This window comes from Coenobita brevimanus, chromosome 97 (assembly GCF_032717465.1).
Source record: "Coenobita brevimanus isolate Jiangsu-jjx chromosome 97, ASM3271746v2, whole genome shotgun sequence".
NCBI classification, from domain to species: Eukaryota; Metazoa; Arthropoda; class Malacostraca; order Decapoda; family Coenobitidae; genus Coenobita; species Coenobita brevimanus.
The window spans coordinates 8701666-8723753 of record NC_137050.1 but is presented as its reverse complement, the minus strand read 5'-3'; the positions used below and the strand labels follow the sequence as shown (position 1 = coordinate 8723753).

The window sequence follows — 22088 nt, the reverse complement described above, 5'->3', positions numbered from 1 at the left end:
GTGAGTTCAGAGTAAGGTATGCTATGTACTTATGGTGTGGTGTGTAAGCGTGGTGGCCATGTGAGTTTATGTACATAAATAGCATATACAGTACCTCGATAAACGATACCCCTAGATGCAATACCCCGGCTTAATGATGAGGGTAGAAATTGCATCATACCCCGCCTAACGATGGCCAAACCCCGGTTTATTGATAAGTTTTGATTTTTCTTACTGATTTTGATGATATTTTAGACTTACGTGTGTTTAGGTTAATTTATAAACTGTTTTTAGACTTAGATTAATATGTTTTAACCATAGGTGGGGTGAACATCGTCATTTTGGGGTACAGATTACTTAGCTTGATTTTTTCCAGACTTATATTTGACGATATTCAGATTTGATTTGTTGGTTTTCGTGAATTATTTACAGGTGTTAGGCTTAGGTTAGCTTCCGTGACAGCTGTTAGGCCATTTAGATTGCCCTTAAACCTGTTTTTGGGCTCATCTGGGTGGGTTTTGGACTTGGTTTGGGGGGAAACCCAAGGCTGGTAAATGGTCCACATTGAAATACATGTTAAAAGCACCTGATATACGATACCCCACCTAATGATGGGGTTTTACCAAACCAATTAGATCTTTAAACCGAGGTATGCCTAAATATATATATATATATATATATATATATATATATATGAAATGAGGTGCTACCCGACAGTTCCAGTAATTTGAATTCTGTAGGAAAATAAGTTACCTTACCTCCTATTTCTCACTGTCACCTTTGAAGTAGTCCCTTGGGCATGTATACAGTGGTCCCAATGTTTTTTCCATGAGTCCATGCATCCCTGGAAGGCTTCGGGCGTGATGGTCTTGAGCACCTCCTGTGATTTTGTCTTGATCTCCTCAGTTGAGTCAAATTGATGTCCTTTCAGTCATAATTTCAGCTTGGGAAACAGGCAAAAGTCGAAGGGGGCAAGGTTAGGCGAATTGGGTGGGTTGGGAATGACTACCATGTTAGTGGAAGCCAGGAACTGCCGGGCAACAATTGATGTGTGGGCGGGGGCGTTGTCATGATGCAGGACCCAGTCCTTGTTCTTCCACTGTTCTGGATGTTTGCGGCGGATGTTCTCCCTCAGACGCCGCAAAACTTCACAGTAAAACTTTCCACTGACAGATTGACTGGGTGGGATGAATTCCTTGTGAACAGTCCCATGGATATAGAAGAAAACGATCAACATCGACTTGACGTTGCTGCGAACATGACGCGTTTTTTTTCAGCCTCGTGGGAATTGGGAGACTTCCATTGCAATGACTGCTGCTTTGTCTCAGGGTCATAACCATAAACCCATGATTTATCACCAGTTATGACCTTGGAGATGAAGGTGGCATCATCTCTGACCTGATTCTTGAGCTCCCTGCAAACTGCAGTGCGATGTGCCTTCTGCTCGTCATTCAGCAGTCCTGGCTCAAATTTTGCAGTGATGCGTCTCATGCCCAACACGTCCGACAATATGCATTGCATGCTCCCCTATGACAGTCCGGTGGTGTCGCAAACAACATGGATAGTTCGTCTACGATGTGCAAGGATAGCCTGACAAACATTTCTGACATTTTCTGGTGTTCTTGTTGTTGATGGTCATCCAGAATGGTCATCATCTTCAATGAACGTTCGTCCTTCCTTGAACCGCTTGTACCAGAAAAATGTTCTGCTTTAGGATATGTCATTGTCACCAAAGGGTTGCTGAAGCATCTGGTGAGTTTCTGCAGTTGTCTTGTTGATCTTGAAGCAGAACTTGATGCATGTTCTTTGTTCCTTGAGGTCCACCATTGCAAATCCGCCAAACCACCTGCACACCACATTACAATAGTAAGTGTAGCTCAACAACACATCCTCTCACAGACATGGCAGGGGCCACACTGATGCACAAGGGGTGCTGCTGACTCCTCCTAGTGGCAAAAGGCAAAACTGCAAACGGTTGGCTCCCTCTGTTCAAATTACTGGAACTTTTGGGTAGTACCTCGTATATATCTGACTCTGGGCAAAGGCTTCAGGGCGTATCCCAAGGCCCAGTAGTCCTTGTACACACCTCCACATGTCACCAGTTCAGCGCTAACACCCACCGTCTATATTGAATACGTGCTAGGGCTGTCTCATACAGGACTGATGTACTGGTATTAGAAGGGGTATTTTTACAACCTGTTGGCAGGTCTTCAGATGTCAGGACACTAAAATATCATAACACACTGCATAATAGCTAGTGACATATATGCTGTTAACATGTACAGTATAATCTCAGATTTTGATGGCTTCCATTTCGATGATTCAGATTTCGACGGCATATTTAGCACTACCCTGTCACCAATTTCAACTCAAAAATCGCCGATTTTGACGCACTGCAAGGCAGGAAAAGCTCCGATGCAAGCCAATTTTCACTTGGCAGTGATCATTTTGTGACTGCACAGTCCTCTACAGACACCATGTAGCTCTCAGTCCCATGTTTGTTGTAAACAGCGCAACATGTGCTTTCTCCAGTTATTCCAGACAGCCCTCTGCCAAATTTATTAGAGGAAGTGAAGAAAACCTTCATGCAGCCATACAATAAAGCCATTCTCGAGCAAAAACAGACCAAGATTATCAACTCTTTCCTCCCAGAACAGCCTCTCGCCATTGTTTTCGAAAACATCACAATTTAGGAAAATGTGGAAGATAGATGGTGAAACTGTTGATGTGGACATGCCAGAGGACGAGGACTTCGATTTTGTGGGTTTTGGATTGGATGTGGCTTCATTGGAGAGGCCAAGCACATCCAACTAACCCACCTAACCCCACATTCCTTCTCCAGCATCTACCTAAGCCACCCAGAACCTTCTATTTTGGTGAGTAAAGTAGTGTAGAATACTTATTTAGGCTATATTTAATTACTACTATGCATTAACATGGGTTTGTATGTGAAAAAGGGAGGTTTTAAAAGTCAAGGTTGGCCAGCCACAGAACCGTGCTAATTTTTTACATTAGTTCAGATTAAATTTCAGCATTTTAAATTTCATGCGGTGGTCGGAGAACCGACCTCTGTCAAAATTTGAGAGTATACTGTAATGTAGAGGTTTGAAGAAGGTCATGAGCTTAGAGAGCTGGAGGAAACAGCAATGCAGATTCTACCTAGGGAATTTCACACAGCACAATATGATGCCGGATGGAAAACTCCACAAGTGTGGAAAGTTCCTCACACACACACGTGCCCTCATACATGACCCAACCAGTCATATACAGGGGAAATTGGAAAAACAGGACAGAAGGGGTTAGGATGCGATAGGAGAGAGAAGAGGCATGGTGGAAAAGGCAGGAATAGAGGGCACAGAGTAAGGTAGCATAAACTGCTCTCGCCTTAGTACTGCTCTTGTCAAGATAACTTCCACTTGAGAATAAAACTGCTTTCAAACCTCAGACTCATCTGTATCTTTCTCCTCCCATCCATGACAAAACCAGCTAGAACATTCTCTCCTCTTAAAATCCCTACACTCTAACACTTTTGGAAATGATCACTGATGGCTACGGTACAGGTAGATCAGTAAAGTCTGCCTTTTATGAAATTTAGATCCTTAAACTGTCCCCTGCCCCAGCTGGGATTCGATCCTGGGTCCATAAAGATCGCAAGCCACCTCTCTGCTGATTCAGCTACCGCCTCCCCCAGTTTGTAACACTAGTATTCAGGAACTAAAATAGTAAAAGAAAGATGTACAGTAGGACCTTGCCAATAACGATTTCAACAGTAACGTTTTCGGCAGTAACAGTAAGTTAGAATAGATGCCCAGTTCCATATTAATGTTTGGATTCACTCGATTAACGGTTATTTCTTGGGAAATGTCCCGGCGCATCTTAGGTAGAATTCGTTGACTGCCATCTTGATGACGTTGTGCTGTTTCAGGTAAGGGTACACTTTACTTGAACCAGTAGAAGGACCTTACCAACTCAGTTTATATTCCTCCAGTTCGTTTTCTGTATATTTCTGACTATTTTCAGGGTGGTAAATTACCCTTTCCTGATGAAAGGTTTCCCACTGTTTTTATCATTACGGTCCTTAAGCCGTACCTACGGTTGTTTGTTGACGGCGTAATGGAAGAATTTTACTCAGGGTACTGATTTTGGATTTTGCTTCCCAACTGAATGCTGGGTTAGGTTAGGTTAAATTAGGTTAGGTTATTAGGTACAGTTAAACTAGGTTAGGTTAGGTTTAGTTAAACACTTGGGTTAGGGCAGTCCCTTCTGCCATTATGATTGAAAACTTAAATGAGTTGACACAGTGGAACATTGCTAAAAACAACAATCATCACACCAAACACCTCATTAACTCCTTTAAGGTAAGTTTTATATTACTCATGATGATTTAATAACTAATCTTATTATTTGAGATCAGTTGGATCAAGGATTGTGTGGGTAAAGTTGAAAGTTGGAATACAAATGTGGGCGATTGTGTGTGTGTATGCGCCAATGCAAGATCGTGCTAGAAGATTGAGAGAAGAGTTCTGGACAAATGTAGAAGTGTGCATGGAAAAGTTTGGAAAGAATGATAGAGTGTTTTTGATTGGTGATATGAATGGTAAAGTTGGGAATGTGAAGGTGGATGGAATAGTTGGTGAGTGGGGTGTGCCTGCTGAGATAGATGAGAATGGGAGTGCGTTATTGGACATTTGTGCTGGGAGGGGGTTGGTGATAGCCAATACCCTCTTCAGGCATAAAATGATCCACAGGTATACATGGCGAGTGATGAGAAGGGTGGGTGGTGAATTGAGTGAAAGGAAGGCAATGATTGATTATGTGTGTGTGGATGAAAGGATGCGAAGATGTATATTGGATGCAAGAGTTTATAGAGGTTGGGGGAGTGGACTTTCTGACCACTACTTGGTGGTGGCCAGAGTTAAAGTTCAAGTAAGATGGAGGAATAGAAGAAGGGAAAGACGAGAGGAAGGAGTAGTTGCAAGGAGAGTGGAAAGGTTACAAGAGGATGAGAAAAAGGCAGAGTATAAGAGAGAAGTGAAGGAACGATTGGGCAAATATGAGTTGGAGCAGATGGGGGACGTGGAAGGTGTGTGTAGAATATTTACAGAAGAAATATGTGCAGCATGTGATGTGGTGTGTGGAAGGAAGAGAAGACGGAGGGGGGTGCAAGGAACAGCGTGGTGAACTGAAGAGGTGAAACGGGCTGTGGCACAAAAGAAGAAAGCATACAATGAATGGATGAGAAATAGGGGCGTGGAAGAAGTTGAGAGGCGGAAGAGAGAGTTATATGTAGAAAGAAAGAGAGAGGTGAAAAGATTAGTAAGAGAGAGTAAGAAGAGAGTGGATGAGGAATTTGGAAGGAATTTGAGTGTAAAGTGGAGGGACTGTAAGAAAATGTTCTGGAAAGAGGTGAAAAGAGTAAGACAGGGTGGAAGTGAAGTTAGCAGGGGAGTGAAAGATAAAAATGGTAGATTACTAGTGGAGAAGGGAGAAAAAGTGAGCAGATGGAGAGAACACTTTAAGGAATTGTTGAACGTGGAGGATGGAAGTAATGCGAGTATAAGTGGCTGGGGAATGGCTGGAAGAAGGAGGGAGGTGAGAAGACAGAAAGAAATCAGTAGGATAGAAGTTGTGGAAGCAATGAAGAAAGTTAAATCAGGGAAAGCCCCAGGAATTGATGGAGTGTGTGGTGAAATGCTGAAGCATGGGGGAGAGGTAGTAGTAGAATGGATGTGGAAGATGTGCAGATTGGCCTGGGAGGAAGGTAGAGTCCCGGAGGATTGGAAGTCAGGTATAATTATTCCCTTGTACAAAGGAAAAGGGGAAAAAGATGTGTGTGGTAATCATAGGGGCATTTGTCTTCTTAGTATAATAGGAAAAGTGTATGGTAGGATACTTATTGACAGAGTTAGAGAAAGAACGGAGAAATTAGTTGGAGAAGAACAGGGAGGCTTTAGGAAGGGAAGAGGTTGTATAGATCAGATATTCATTCTCAGATCTTTAGTGGAAAAGTTTCTAGAGAAGGGAAAGAAGTTGTATGCGGCTTTCATGGATTTGGAGAAAGCATATGACGGTGGATAGACTAGGATTATGGAAAGTGTTAAGAATATATGGAATAGATGGGAAGTTGTTGAATGCTGTGAAGAGTATGTACGATGGTGCGAAGGCTGCAGTGCGTGTGGATGGTGAACTAAGTGAATTTTTCTCTTTGAAAGTTGGGTTGAAACAGGGATGTGTCATGTCTCCATGGTTGTTCAATCTGTACATGGATGGGGTAATAAAAGAGGTACAAGGTAGGGTAGTGGATGTTGGAGTGGCCCTGGTGAGAGAGGATAGTGTTTGGAAACTCCCTGTACTGTTGTTTGCAGATGATACCGTGTTGTTGAGTGAAGACGAAGGGGAGCTGCAAGGCTTGGTGGATGAGTTTGAGAGAGTGTGTAAGAAACGTAATCTAAAGGTGAATGTAGGGAAGAGTAAAGTGATGGTCTTTGAGAGAGGTGAAGTCAGTGAATGTACAGCGAGGTTGGATGGTGAGGAATTGGAAAATGTGAGTACGTTTAAGTACTTGGGTAGTGTGCTGAGTAAGGATGGAGGTTTGGAGGGTGAAGTGCTTGAAAGGGTACAGCAGGGAAGAAAGGTTGCTGGTTCTTTGAAAGCAGTGATAAGAAACAGGGAAGTGAGCATGGAAGTGAAAAAGTTACTACATGACAGTATTGTGATACCAACTCTGACGTACGGAAGTGAAGCTTGGACGTTGTTGGAAGGACACAAGTCAAGAGTGAGAGCCGTGGAAATGAGTTATTTAAGAGGAGCCTGTGGAGTCACATGGAGAGACAGGCTGACGAATGAGGATATAAAGGAGCGTTGTGGTGTTGATGTGGATGTGATAGGAAGCGTTATGAGGAACACACTGAGGTGGTTTGGCCATGTGGAGAGGATGGAGGGTCAAAGACTGACGAAGAGAGTGTATGTGAGTGAGGTGGAGGGGGAAAGAGGGAGGGGGAGGCCAAGGATGAGATGGAGAGATGGGGTGGAGAGGTATATGAGAGAGGGGGGTGTGAGTTGGGAGCAGGGGAGTGAAATGGCGGGGGACAGGGCGACTTGGAGGCGATTTGTTTGTGGCCACCCCAAACGGGATTGAGGCGTCTGGCAATAGATAGATAGATAGATTATTTGAGCTAAAAAAAGTAGTGATAGGAAGGCTTCAAATGGGATAAATGGGTAAAAGTCCTGGGGTGGCAGCACCAATGAACCCTTTATACATGTATTTTAATGTCACGCTTTCGCTAATAACGGCGTTTTTCTGGCACCATTTAGTCGTTATTAACGAAATCCTACAGTATTGTTAGTTTGTCATGAAAGACTTTTTACTTGCCTGCATGTGTCAGCCTTGTTAATTTAGACCAGGCAATCAGTACCTAAAATTGTAAAGAAAGATGTATTGTTAGTGTGTCTTGAAAGGCCTTTTACATACTCGCATGTGTCAGCCTTGTTCACTTAATGGCTACTTTCCATGCTATATGATCTCTAATGCTGTCTTTGTTTGGTCTGTTAATCCTGAAGTCATTTCATTGGACCTCGTGTCAGGTCATGACGACGACGACGACTGAATATTAGCAGTGCACCGTGTAACAATATCAGTAACGGTAATTTCATGCCCCCACCCCCTCCTGTTTTGATGTTTTTTGTAGGCTGCAGGCCGTGTGATAAGAAAAGTTATCTGTGTGGAAGGTAAAACATTCACCAGCAGATGTCAGTCCTATATTTACCCCTTCAGAGCACAGGGACCTGAAACAAGGAAACAATAGCCCAGAACACTTAAAGGTAGGAGGCTGACTTTAGCCTCTGGCAGTGTTTTATGTGACAGAAAAACCACTGGTCACCCCAGGACTGAAACTGTAGCGCTTAAGCTGCAGCCCATTCTGACCCAAGAACTCAACCACCAGACTAGCTGGCATCCTGAAAGAACTCAGTTTACATTGCAGGGTGGGGCAAATTAATGTAATAAAAACGCCACTAATACCATCACACCAGTCTTGAATAAGATAGCCCAAGTATGTTTTGAAAATGCAAGATATTAGCACTGAAATGGTGGCTTGTGAAAGTGTGTAACATGTAAGAAAACGGCTGACCCTCAGGGAGTGGGCTATCAAGTCTGTACCCAGAATTGGACACACGAAACCCTTCAAGTATTTGGCACCCTTGTTTTTCCTTGTGAAGCAGTAGCCATCCGATTGACGAACTGTTAGGTAAGGTGAAGTAAGGATGTTTGTACCTATGAGGTGGAATCAGGACTGAGCAGATGGAGTGGTGAGTGATTGAGAATGTCACCCATTGAATTGAACAAACTTTTGGTAACTCTTCCCTTTTCATTTTATTTTCCCCTACCTCACTGCATCCATAGGGGGAAAAAGTGATTGGGATGATGATGATGATGATCTTGATCATGATAATGATATTATTCAGCTTAAGAGCATCGTTTCAGACAAGAAGGGTTGGCTGTATCCTTCATTACGGTTACTACTTCATTACTAGGGCACGTTCATATGGTAAATAAAATTATCTGAAAATAGGAAGAATAAAATCATATATAGTACTGTACCTGGATTGAAGGAGTAAAAAAATTGAAATCAATTGCCATTTTTTTCCCTTCTCTCTCAGATTTTCACAACGGAGCTGATTGATGGTATCCCTGTGGACAAGTGTGTGGACATGGATCAAGACTCAAGGAATTATTTGTGTGAGAAGATCCTTCGTTTGTGCCTCATGGAGCTTTTCCAGTTTGGCTTCATGCAGACTGACCCCAACTGGTCCAACTTCTTCTACAATTCTGAGACAGAGCAGGTTTTTACCAACAGACCAAGAGTGTTTACCCTATCATTGTCTCTTGTTTTAAGTTAATTTACAGTATCCTTTGTCCTTTGTGTCTTCTTGATCCCTTTGCATATCTCACTAGACACTTTGATGTAGAGATTTTTTTTTTTTTTTATACCATTTTTTTTTTTTATTCACTTTTAGGGGAGGTCTCCTGTAGTCAGAGGGTTCATGAAACTTTTACCAAACACCAGTTCAAAAATCACCACCACTACCACCACCATCATCCAACCCTATGTTGCCCTATGAGGAGCGGAGAAGCCTGGGGTTAGGAAAGTTGGTCCTGGCATTTAAGATGAGAGTGACCAGCCTCTTCTATCCCAGAATGGCAATAAGTAAACAATAAACCCCAACCACCCCTTGGATATAAACCTACACAGGCTCAATCTTATTGGAGCGCCATAAATACCCACTAAACCACCAGGCAGGGGCGCACCCAGGAATTTTCCAAGGGTGGGGCCCGTAGTGAGGTGAGGTCAGGTAATCCGATAATTACTGGGAGGTCATATGCAGGTTTAGAGTCGGAGAGCTGTTGACTTATGTGTTACTCTTTGTTTGTACTTGCCAATTTTTCATGTTTTGTTGTTATTGAAATAAATATATATAAATTTTTAAAGAACCAAGAGAGCTAAGGGGGGGGTCCTGTGCCCCCCCCCCTGGGGTGTGCCCCTGCCACCAGGTGCCATAATTTGGTTGCATGGTTACCACCCAGCATGGTAAACGGTTTCTTGGTGTGCGGGAAACCGTTTGGCTTGTCAGTGTAGAGTCACCCATAGGCAGAAGGAAGAAGAAAGAATGAAGGAAAGAAAGACAGAAGAGGGAGTGTAAAGTCACCCTTAGGCAGAAGGAAGTGGAAAGAATGAAGGAAAGAAAGACAGAAGAGGAAGGAAGGACGAGAGGAGAGGACAGACACCTAAAGTAGCACTACATGGAATGAAATCTCAATCTTAATAAAATAATCAGGAGATGGTAAAAATGAAATACTCTTATCCAGTTTCCTTCCATATTGCTGGCTTCAGTATACATGCTGGTATACATTGACATCGGTAAGATGACATTTGATAATATCTTGCTTCTGTCAGTTGATTTTGCTTAGATGAGGAAATCCCCCCTTGTAATGAGCAGGTTTGAAACAGTCTCCTCACCCTTCCCAGTGTAGGTCCTAATATGGCACATTAATATGCTCTTGAATGATGTTTATTACAACCAGGTAATTTTCAGTATAATTTAAGCAACAGAAAAGTTAGATGTAATATGCATAACAGATCATTAAAGGGGTGTGAGAAAATATACTGAACTGGTGAGAATACGACTCTTTGTGGTACATAATACTGGGTAAGTTTTTGTGGTATTGTCTATCTATCTGTCTATTGCCAGACACCTCAATCCCATTCGGGGTGGCCACAAACAAATTGCCTCCATGTCGCCCTGTCCCTCGCCATTTCACTGCCCCGCTCCCAACTCACACCCCCCTCTCTCATATACCTCTCCACCCCATCCCTCCATCTCATCCTTGGCCTCCCCCTCCCTCTCCCTCCCTCCACCTCACTCACATACACCCTCTTCATCAGTCTTTCACCCTCCATCCTCTCCACATGGCTAAACCACCTCAGTGTATTCCTCCTAATGCTTCCTATCACATCCACATCCACACCACAGTGCTCCTTTATATCCTAATTTGTCAGCCTGTCCATCCATGTGACTCCACAGGCTCCTCTTAAATAACTCATTTCCACTGCTCTCACTCTTGACTTGTGTCCTTCCAACAAGGTCCAAGCTTCACTTGTGGTATGGTGTTTGACCTATTCTGCCTTAGTACATCATAGTTGATTCCTGCTACAACCAGGAGAGATTTTATTCAGCTGAGGAAGGATCTTTAGCAGTGAAGTGTGTAATTCACCGGGTCGGTCAGGATCACTTGATGGTCGTGATCGTCAGCTTTTTACCCTCCCGGAAGGGAGCTGAGAGCTCATATAGTCCGATCTAAGGGCAAGGCTGTGACCTTCACACACGCACACCCCCCGTCCCCTTGCTCGAGGGGGACAGTAACCACCCACTTCGTCAGTGAAACTTTTCGCAACCTGAGCGAGGCGCGAACTCCCGTCCACCAGTTGGCAAGCGAGAGCGTTACCACTGCACCAGCAAGCAGTGTTGTGTGTGTGTGTGTGTGTGTGTGTGTGGTTTCAGTGGTGGGTGGGATTGCCTCTCTGTTGGTTTGTCTGTTAATTCACCCCACATCCTTTGGGATGAAGCCTGTTTGTCATAGTATGAAGTCCCAGGATTAGATATAAGTACCGGAATGGTTTATGTAATAATAAGTGTATTCTAGTCCATTCATCATCCAATCCTATGTTGCCCCTTGAGGAGCGCAGGAGCCCGGGGCTAGGCAAGTTGGTCCTGACATTTAAGATGAGAGTGACCAGCCTCACTCATCCCTGAGTGGCATATTGTGGGCAACAAACCCCAACCACCCCTTGAAGATAAACCTACAGAGGCTCAATCTGATTGGAGTGCCTAACTATCCACTAAACCACCAGGCACCATGATTTAGTTATATGGTTACCACCCAGTGTAGTAAATGGTTTCCTGGTGTACAGGAAACCATTTGGCTTGTCACCTAGTGTAGAGTCACCCATAGGCAGAAGGAAGAGGAACGAATAAAGGAAATAAAGACAGAAGAGGGAGTGTAAAGTCACCTATAAGCAGAAGGAAGAGGAAAGAGTGAAGGAAAGAAAGACAGAGTTATTTTTTAATAAAAGTGTAATTTAGTAATTGTACGTTTATTTTGGAAGTTTGATTACAGTGTGTTATAATCTTCATCAGTGTCCAGAATGGTGAGCTAGGTACCGAAAGGTCATGGGTTCAGTCCGAGGTGTTGCAGGAAAGTTTGTAGATATGAATTTGATATCGCTATGTTCACTGCTTTTCCATGTAGCCCCACTTGTTCACTGCTCTTTCAGATGTCCCCACTGATAACACCAGGTCTGCCTGTGATATTATGAGTGTATCATAGTAGAGGAAGTGGAAGGGTGATTGGTTGGGGAGAGTCACAGGTATGAATATGGAGGGAAGATTGCCCAGAGTTAGACCATGGAACACATGGGACAAAGTCCTGCGCAGAGATCTGCAGGATAGGGGACTGTGTAAGGAAATACGGAAGTGGCTCAAGATTGTGTCACATGGAGAGCTGGCATCCAGTTTAAAGCCTAATCGTACTAGCATGAACAGTAGTCTACGTATGCAAACATAAAGGTAATACAGTATATCAGAATAGAGACGTTGGATAGTAATGCCCAAATGCCAGGTGATGTGTGTAGAGTGTTGGGGATTAGCCCTCTGTTGGTGTGTCATAGGTTGTCTACTGGACCTCAAGAATGGACTTTGTGCCCTGTGGTCAGTGTTAGATTTAAAAAAAAAAATGAAAAAAAAAAAAATCATTGTTAACAAAGTCATCTACAACACTCATTACTAATATCCTCTTTCTCTGTTTTTCAGGTTGCATTGTTGGACTTTGGTGCATGTCGAGATTACAGTAAAGAGTTTGTAGACAAGTATATCCACCTAATTCATGGAGCTGCGATGAAGGATCGGGAGAAAGTTCTTAAATATTCCCAGGAACTGGGCTTCTTAACTGGATATGAGGCAAAGGTAGAGTTTCCTTGAGAAGAATCAGTTAATTTTCCACAGTAAGTGTTCATTACATTCATCCCCTCATTTATGCTGGTAATATGTTAACCTGGCTCTCCTTGTATGCAGAAAACACATAACCTGCTCTCTTGACCTCATTGTATCAAAACTGATCTGTTAACTGCAATCTGTATCATGCCTGAGCTCTAGTGCAGTTACCAGTACGATTCGCCAAACCGATGTATTGCTGATTTTTGCATTTTTTCTGATACTGAATTGCTACCTATATTTACTGTTGATACAGTCGGACCCCTACTTACGAAGGATCGACTTACGAAAAATTCGTAGATATGAAACAAATTGGGGGGGTGGGGTGGGAGGCAGTCATAGCAAGGAAGGATGGAGTCAGGTGAAGACACTGTCAAGGAAGTGAGGTGATAATTGCAGTTCAGGGAAGGGTAGAGGATAAGTGGAGGAGTGGAGACAATAATGGGCTTTAATCTGGGATGGGGGAGAGAGAAAGAGAGAGAGAGAGAGAGAATAGCACAGAAGTAGGTATGGTGTAGAAAGGCAATGGGGTAGAGGGAAAGAACTTTGACCTCAGTGATAATGGGATTAGGGTTGGGCTGGAGAGGAGAGAGAGAGAGAGAAAGAGAGAGAGAGGATAGCACAGAAGTAGGTATGGTGTAGAAAGGTGATGGGGTAGAGGAAAAGAACTTTGACCTCGGTAATTATGGGATTAGGGTTGGGTGGGAGAGGAGAGAGAGAGAGAGAGAGAGAGGATAGCACAGAAGAAGGTATGGTGTAGAAAGGTGATGGGGTAGAGGGAAAGAACTTTGACCTCAGTAATTGTGGGATTAGGGTTGGGTTGGTATATGAGAGAGGAGGGTGTGAGCTGGGAGTAGGGCAATGAAATGGCAAGGGACAGGGTGACATGGAGGTGATTTGTTTGTGGTCACCCCTTATGGGATTAAGGTGTCTGGCAATAGATAGATATGTTGGGTTGGAGAGGAGAGAGAGAGTATAAGAATGAGAGATGGACTTATGATAGATTTTTAAGAACCAATTATTTTCGGAAGTTGGGGACTGCCTGTATTGAGATATCGAATATGGATGGAAGAAACATTAAAATGACCATTGAAGATTCCGTTCACTTTTTGCCTGATTGTTTGTGAATTTTTTTACCTTGACACTGTTTTGAAGCTATGGAAAACCATTAACGGTTCTTAATAATGAGTGGTGACTGGGAAAGGAGAAAAAAAAAAATTGAAGGCTGAAAGCAGCTAGTTCAGAGTAAGGTACTGGTGGTGCGTAAGTATGGTGGTCGTGTGGGAATATTTATGTAAATAGTGTACACACAGTGTCAAAATAAACACAAACTGCCCTCACTCATTATTTATATTCTTTATTTAGTCATAATATTTACAGTCACACATCTCTCTGTATTCTAAATAAAGCAGTGATTTACTGCATATAGTAAGAAGTAAGGTGAACTCTCACATTTGGCAAGTTTTTATTTGGCGAATTCACTTTTGGCGATGGGATGGGATTGCACACAACACTCTAATTTGGTGACAGAAATCTCACATTTGGCAACTTGTTTATAATAAAAATATACTGTAACTGTATTCTGTAATTTTGTGCCAAGTAATTTCAACAATTTTTTTATTAATCTGAATTAATTTCAACAAAATTTAGTTTGTATTGCGAAATTCAAGTCTCGTCTTCTCGACAACGAACAAGAAGATAAACCCACGCAGACTTCCAGGCAACTGACAATGACGAAACTCTCACATATTGAGTGACTGTTCCCGTCTCCAAGAAGAAATAGAGGCTGTTGTAGCCAGTGAGAGTGATTGTGTTCAGCTGGTACAGAGAATGAATGAAATATCATCTTTCTTCTTGATGGAATACAATAAGAAAATAAATGAACAACAACAAGCGCTCATCACTCATTACCTGGGCTGACGAGAGAATGAAGATATTGCACCCGCTGAAGCTTCCTTCTTCAATGATCCTGGCCCAGTTGATAACAACATAGACATTGCAAGCATTCCAGATGACTTCGATTTTGAAGGATTTGGCTCAGATGAAGATCCACAGGAGGAAGGGACAACAGAGGCTACAGGGAGTGAGGCTTCAGGGCCCATATTAACAATGATTCTCAAAATGTTTCTTAATTCAATGGTTGTGTTAATCCGCTCCGTACCCACGACGTATGATGCATGTTGCAACTTTTTTTCACACTCAGTCCCCGTGATGTGTGTCGTACATTTTGCACTTGAAAGGCCCGTCGTTTGCACATTTTTCAAGTTTTGTGGGAGAGTTTTAGTAGGCATATGTGGGAGACCTTCCTCTACCCCCAGCCAGGAGGTGACACTGCCTGACCATGTGTAACCCCTCCTCCCCCCCGCACACCATTTTCGCGACAACTTACCCAGTAGCAGTGACCTGGCCAGTAAGGACATGTAGCACCACGGTCTCTCTGACGACGAAATTCAAGGGGAAAGTGATTCCCAATGTGGAGGACAAAGATTACATGGCACCAGAGTTAGTAATGAGCAGAAGTGATGAGGAGGTAACGTCGCCAAGGTAGGTGCAGTATGTTGATGTGTTTGGTGAGTGAACAACACTTATATCGCCTATATTATTGTGTGAAAACCAATATGCTCTTGTACTACATATAAATCGTACCAAATAAATAAATAGATATCTGCCTATTCTGAGTGGTTTTGGTTAAGTTTCCCTCCCATAGAAAATGTCTTTTATGGAGCGCGGCTTCACAGAAAGCAGTACCAGGTGAGGAGTCTTTCACCTGTTTAGGGCATTTTTAACCTCAGGTGAGCGCTTTCTCTCTGAATTTTCAATGTTTCTCATAGAAAGCGGAGGTTTGCGCCCCCCCCTCCCCCCAAAAAATAATAATAATAAAATAAACAGATAAATAAATGTCGAAAATTTGTCGGGTTTTGGGGGTGGGTTTTGTAATAAATTAGTCGGCATGGGGTGGGTTAATGGTGTTGTGTTAACAGTGTAAAGGGCATGCCCCATCTCTGACCTCGTGCCTTCAAAACTTGCCACAGTTATCCCTAATTTATGGAAAATATGGACTGTGAATTACCTTAATTAGTGATAATTGAATACTTGGCTATAAAGTTATTAAAATTGTGAGATATAAGCTGTGCAGTGAATAGTAGCACAGTAATGGTGTCACCAAGCCAGTCCATGTTGTTAGCGGTGGTGGGTATGTGTTCAAATATTTTCAGTTTGTCATAAGTATGGTACGTACAGTACAAACTGGACATGATCCTCATAAATGATAATTGGAATAGCTTGAACTACAAAATGTGAGAAAATGTAGAATTAAGATTTAAAACAGAGTCTATATTATCAGCTTAACCCCTTAACCGCGGGGCGTCACTTTCGTGACACTTGGGAGCAAGGGATCATACCGCGGGGTGTCGGTTTTGTGATTCTGTGTTATTTTGAATTCACCCGGTCTTCCAAGTGGTGGCTTGTATCATCTATCAATACTGCCAGTGTCCAACACTAGTCAGCACTCCTAATCTCATCTGTACTCCCATCCATTGTTGACAATTTAGCCATTTCTCCCCGTTCTTGACTCCCCTCCCTACCTCCCCTCCATTACCCTATCCTCTCGCCTGCCCGGCCGTGCTACGCTAAGTAAATCTTCCCTGGAATTTTTCACTGATTTCATCCATTGAAATAAGCCCTATGCCCTATTCTTATACCAAATAATATATACAAGAAAGAAATAAGGTAAGTGAGAGTGCCATACACCTGGAATTGGCTAATTATCACCTGACAACACCTCACGTGCACTCGTTCGCTAATTTTTGCTGTTTATTTCCCTTTGAAATATGCCGTATAATCTATTTTCGTAATAAATATACATATAAGGAGGGAAGGGAGAAGCCTAAGTGATATTTACATTCACCTGGAACTACCTAATTTATAATGTATTGTCTAGATTTCCTGCCAATCATTTCCCTGCTATATATTAGCTGCTGTCAAGAGGCTAACGATGGCAGTAATGCATTTCCCTAGGTAGGCCACCACCCTGGCCCACCCTTATCAGTTCACTCTCATCTTCCAATGTGGAGGTACGTCTGTTTTCTCTTGCTAGCTTCAGGGACTTTTCACCCCCATGCAAAGGGCCCTGTGACCTTTACCCCCTACTAAACCTCGTGTGGAAAGAGGTAAAGGGCTGACAATTGATAAAAGAGTGACTACGATCTTTCTATTGAGTAAAACAGTGCAAGTGGAACCGTAAATAATGTGTAAACAGCAAGTGAAAGTAATGAATGTAAATATATGTGAACAGTGGAAAATAGTTTTATAAGTTACTTCAAGTGACAGTGCATAACAGTGTAAATAAAATAGAAATGTAAATAACGTAAATAAAATAGGGAACATAAATAGAAATGTAAATGAGTAGTATTATAAGAATACGAGTATATACCCTAGGAGTAATGAAAGTGAAAGTTTCACTCTAGCATGTCTGAATACTATGAGTTATGACAGTGAAAGTGAAAGGGACATTCACTCTCAATGCCAGTATGCAGGACGAGAAAGTGAATGCTACGTATTTTACTGAAAGAAATTGAATGCCTACAGTGACAATAAACTAATACTACTGAAGGAAACTTATGGATAAAGACTGTAGATATATATAAGTGTTACATAGTAATAGAAATATAAAGTGTGAGGGGTTTTATGAATAATAAATGACAGAATACCAACAGCGAACTAGCGCAAGTGGGAAGGTCATACGCACTCGTAATTTTCATTGCTTTCACAGTGGTTTTTATTTGGAGTATGGATCCCAAACTACTTGATAATCATAGAGTAGTGTTTATAGTGTTAATATCTGGCTGTGGTACCGTAATCATATTACGGGTTGTCGGGAAGTGTAAAGTGGAGACTTCGTTACCCTACTTCAGAGGTCTCCACAAGTCCTACGGTAATCGACGAAGGCTCAACAAACATCCCAGGAGAAAGCTGAAGGTATGTGCCATGTACATATGGAATTTTAATATTCTAGGACTAATAACTGATTTTTGGCAAATATTTTTTGAGAGTCTGTCAGAGCTCGAATAACCCCGCTGGAGACGCAAAACATTGGGAAACATGCCCGCGGTGTAAGGGTTAAAGCAACACCACAGTTATGGACAACAGTGTAAAACACATCTTTGCTATTTTATGCAAGTCACATCTGGTAATTGTTATAGGCAAATAGTGATTTTATATTCTCCTGCCACTAGCCAGTGCCACGTGATTAACGTCCCACATTTCCTTGCCATGAGCCACCCTGACTTCATCTCCAGATAATTTTTTTTTTTAAGATGTTGCCTTTCCTCTCTTCCTTCGTTCCTTCCTTCCTCTTCTGGCTTTATTTCCTTCATTCTTTCTGCTTCCTTCTGCCTATGGGTGGCTTTACACACCCTCTTTTGTCTTTCTGTCCTTCTTTCCTCTTCCTTCTGCTTGTGGTTGACTCAGCACTGAGTGACAAGCCAAATGGTTTCCTGTGCACCAGGAAACCGTTTACTGCGTTGGATGGTAACCATATAACCAAATTTTTGCGCCTGGTGGTTTAGTGGGTAATTAAGCCTTTGCAGGTGTCTATCCAAGGGGTGGTTGGGGTTTATTGCGCACAGAATGCTACTCAGGGATGCGTGAGGCTTGTCACTCTAATCTTAAATGTCAAAACCAATTTGACTAGCCCCAGACTCCTATGCTTCTCTTGGGCAACATAGGATTGAATGATGGCTGGATGGATGGTGATTTCTCTCAGCTTACTATCCTCATGTGCATTGACCAATGCCACAAAGATATCTAAGGGCCAGCTAGTGGATTTTTAAGTGTCATAAAGACTCTGTGAAATGCAAGAGAGAGAGAGACAGTCTCCACCTTATGTAAACCAGGGAACTATTTTAGGAAGGTGATGATGTAAACTGTATTACAGAATAAGTACAGTATAAGATATAGATGGACAGTTAGTGTAGTTCATTAGTAAAGAGATTCATTTTTTTTATTCCTGGAACAGGTGATGGAAGATGCACACATTGATGCTATTATGATCCTTGGTGAAGCGTTCCAGGAAGATCGCCCCTTCAACTTTGGTGACCAAAACACAACCCATCGCATCCAACACCTGGTGCCAGTCATGTTGTCCCACCGCATGTGTGCCCCACCAGAGGAGTCATATTCTCTCCATCGCAAGATGTCTGGAGTTTTCCTCCTTTGCACAAAACTTAATGGAGTGGTAAACTGCTACAGGCTTTTCCAAAAAGTTTATGGTAATTATAGGTATGGAGGAACATGGGAAGAACTTCAGGCAAGTCTGCAACAGTAGAGGAATCTTTCCTTAGTGGAAGATGTATGGGGCATCTCAGGGTAGGAAGCTTAATCAGATCTGTTCTTACATAACTGTGGATCATATCATTCATATTCAGTTCCAACATGCTTGCATGCATTGGCTTACATCACCTGATGGCGGCTTTCCATGCTACCTGAACTCTGGCAGCCTCCCTATTCAGTCCCTTATTCGTGAGATAATACTTGTGTTGTTTTTGGTCTGCCTTTTGCAGCTCTACCCCTGACATTCACATTTCTTACTCACTGCACCCAGTTGTTGTCTTCCTTATTATTATGATGATACTGCAATGAGAACATGCAAGGTTTGTGTTGGTCAGCTTTATTTTTATTTTTATTAATTTATTTTTATTTTATTACAGTAAAACCTCACTGTAATGGACTAACTGGGGCCCAAGCCATTCCAAAAAAAACGAAATTCCTATAGAAGTAACATCCTGGCTTCCCCCTGCTAACCCGGACTTTTTCCAATATACATTAGTCCAGGTTGCACCCATGGTTTTTAAACTGTTCTCACTACCATTGCAGTACAGTACTGTCCTGTCTTTCACTACAGTAATCAAATGATATGTATAGTACTACTGTACTGTGCACTGATAAACATGTCTTTTATTTACCTTACTGTGGTGAACCTAGCCTAAGTGGTCTGGCAGTCCGAACTACTTCAGCTTTATTGGACTTTTTCCGATATATAAGAATTTAGTCAGGTAGCTCCTCGATTCTGATAAAAGCGAATTCTGGTCTATTGAAGTCCGTTATATCGAGGTTTTACTGTACCTTTTAGAGGGTGGTAGGTGGTGGCAACCATCATCCACTCACTTGGTGTAGTGCTGCCTACTTCTTCATTCACCATTATCATTGTTTTTCTTTGTCAGCCTTCCTCTCTTCCTGTTTCTGCCATCTTTCTTGTCACTTTTTATTTCTCTTTTCCTGGTGGCGTTACATTGAGTGACAAGTCTAATGATATCCTGTAAGCCAAGAAACCATTTACAACACTGGCTGGTAACCATATAACAACCCATATGTGTTCCCTATGTGTCATCAAGTAGGTTGGTGGAAGGTTAGTGCCCCTGCCCATAAAAAACAAACGGCCACCCCTTATGGAATTATGGTGTCTAGCAATAGATAGATAGATTACTTTTAGAGAGAGAGTAGGGATGCACTGATTCCAACATTTATCATTTGCGGCTTGGGTAACTTTTTATATTCTTTGATGCTGAAGATTGGGACTCCCAGTGCGATGTTACAGTGCATGAACAGAGGCTGGAATTGGTGAGAGAGTTCAAATACCTGGGTACAGTGATAGAAAAGAGAGGAAAATGTGCAAAAGAAGTGGAAAGTAGAGTGACACAAGAAAGGAAAGTAGCTGGTGCAATGAAGGCCTTGATAAGAAACAGAGGCTTGAGTATTGCAGCTGCATGAGGCTTACATGAAGGAGTGTTAGTGCCAGCCTTAACATATGGATATGAGACTGTGGTCTGGCATGAAAATGAAAAGTCAAGAGTGAAAGCAGTGGAGATGGGGCTGCTGAGGAATGTATGTGGAATTCAGAGAGTGGATAGGATACAAAGTACAGTAGAACCTCTTTGGTCCGGACCCCTTTAATCCGGACTTCTGTTAATCCAGACAAAATTTAAAAATAATAAGCTCCAAAAATATGTTGAAAGTAATTCTAAAGTCATTTTCAGTATCGGCGTGGAAAGCGATCGTCATTCATTTAGTCTCGGAGCACGCTAGGTCGCTACATGGGCGCCTGTTTAAACACATTCTAGCATTCATTCCATCAACTAGTTCACCAACCATTTATATTTTTTAACTGTATTTCAAAAGTTAATCCTCCTTACCATGCCCCTTAATGCAAGTGTAGCTTCTGTAATGAATAAAGGTATTAAAAGGAGGAGTTTGCTTACACAAAAATGGGTCAGAATATTCTGCAGTGTTTAGTGATTACTGTAGGTTATTTTTTGTACTTAAATGTGCTTTACTTGTACATCAAATATTAGCTTCTTGCCCATATGGGTGTTATCAATATGCCAAAGATGACAATGTATTTTTTGCCTACATAAGTTTTATTTTTATTCCAAATATTACAGTTAATTAATTAATTTATTTTTTTGCCTACACGGGCCTTAGTCACTTACTACAATTAAAAATGTAGGCTAGTTTCTTGTCATGGCCATACCTGTAAATTATGCAATACAAAACTATCTTACATGATTAGTTTTGTTATTTTAGTACCAGTATCCTTTCATCTTTTGCAGTTACGTAGGGTTGACATATGCCACATATGTTAATAATTAACAAACATACCATATGTAGATAGAGTTTGGTATGAACTGGAGATTACCCTGATAGTCCGGACAATCTGCTAATTCGGACAACCCTTCCCCCCATATAGTCCGAATGAGAGAGGTTCTACTGTAATGTGATTCATGAAAAATGTGGAATGAGGAAGTCTTTGGACACTAGAATCGAAGAGAGTGTACTGAGATGGTATGGTCATGTGGAGAGATTGGATAACAATAGAGTGATGGAAAAGGTATATCTGAGCAAATTTGAAGGAGGGAGGAGGCAAGGTAGGTCAAGGAGGTGGAGAGATGTGGTTGATGAGTGTGTGAGGAAGAGAGGTTTGGAAGTCGGTGAGGTTAGGGAACTGACAAGATCTAGCTGGGTGGATGAATATTGTGAGGAGAAATGCATGATCAAAGATTTGGCACCCCTTTGTAATGTGACAGTGTCCTGATTAACTATTCAATACGTTTATGTGAAGCTACGGAATGTGGTGAATGTTTTTGGCGTATCTGATAGAGCCAGCTTTCCAGGGCCTTGAATGATGAGTGAATGGAAGCATGGCCCATTGGATTGGGCAAATTTGGGCTGTCTGGAAATTGCTACTCCTCACCCTGCCCTAGGGTGAGAAAGGAGGTCCGGATGATGATGATGATGATAATGCAGAAGACAAGATGTTGATAGAATTATCATAGTACTTTGTCTTTTCCCACTGCAAGTGTATGTGGGAGATGAGAGTGTTGACATTTTGATGATGCTGACTTAACAGATATTGTGCTCAAGAAAAGAGGACAGGCCACCTGTCATTGGGTAAAATGATTTGTAGAAATAGCAGATACCATTATGTTTTTCAGTAATGTTAGTGATCAGTTGTTGATGTTGTTCAACCCCAGTTTGGCTGAGCAGACCCATCAATGGCAGGCAAGCAA

General features: G+C 42.1%; 1 protein-coding gene across 1 annotated transcript in view; it reads left to right on the top strand.

The window, feature by feature from the left end:
- Coq8 (ubiquinone biosynthesis protein COQ8, mitochondrial) overlaps positions 1-21057 on the top strand; it is a 47227-nt gene extending 26170 nt beyond the window's left edge. The window contains exons 8-10 of the mRNA XM_080283474.1: positions 8638-8820; positions 12346-12498; positions 18542-21057. Of these exons, the coding sequence (XP_080139600.1) occupies positions 8638-8820; positions 12346-12498; positions 18542-18850 (645 nt within the window). The 3' untranslated portion in view covers positions 18851-21057. The remainder of the gene's footprint in view (positions 1-8637; positions 8821-12345; positions 12499-18541) is intronic.
- The last annotated feature ends 1031 nt before the right edge of the window (positions 21058-22088 follow it).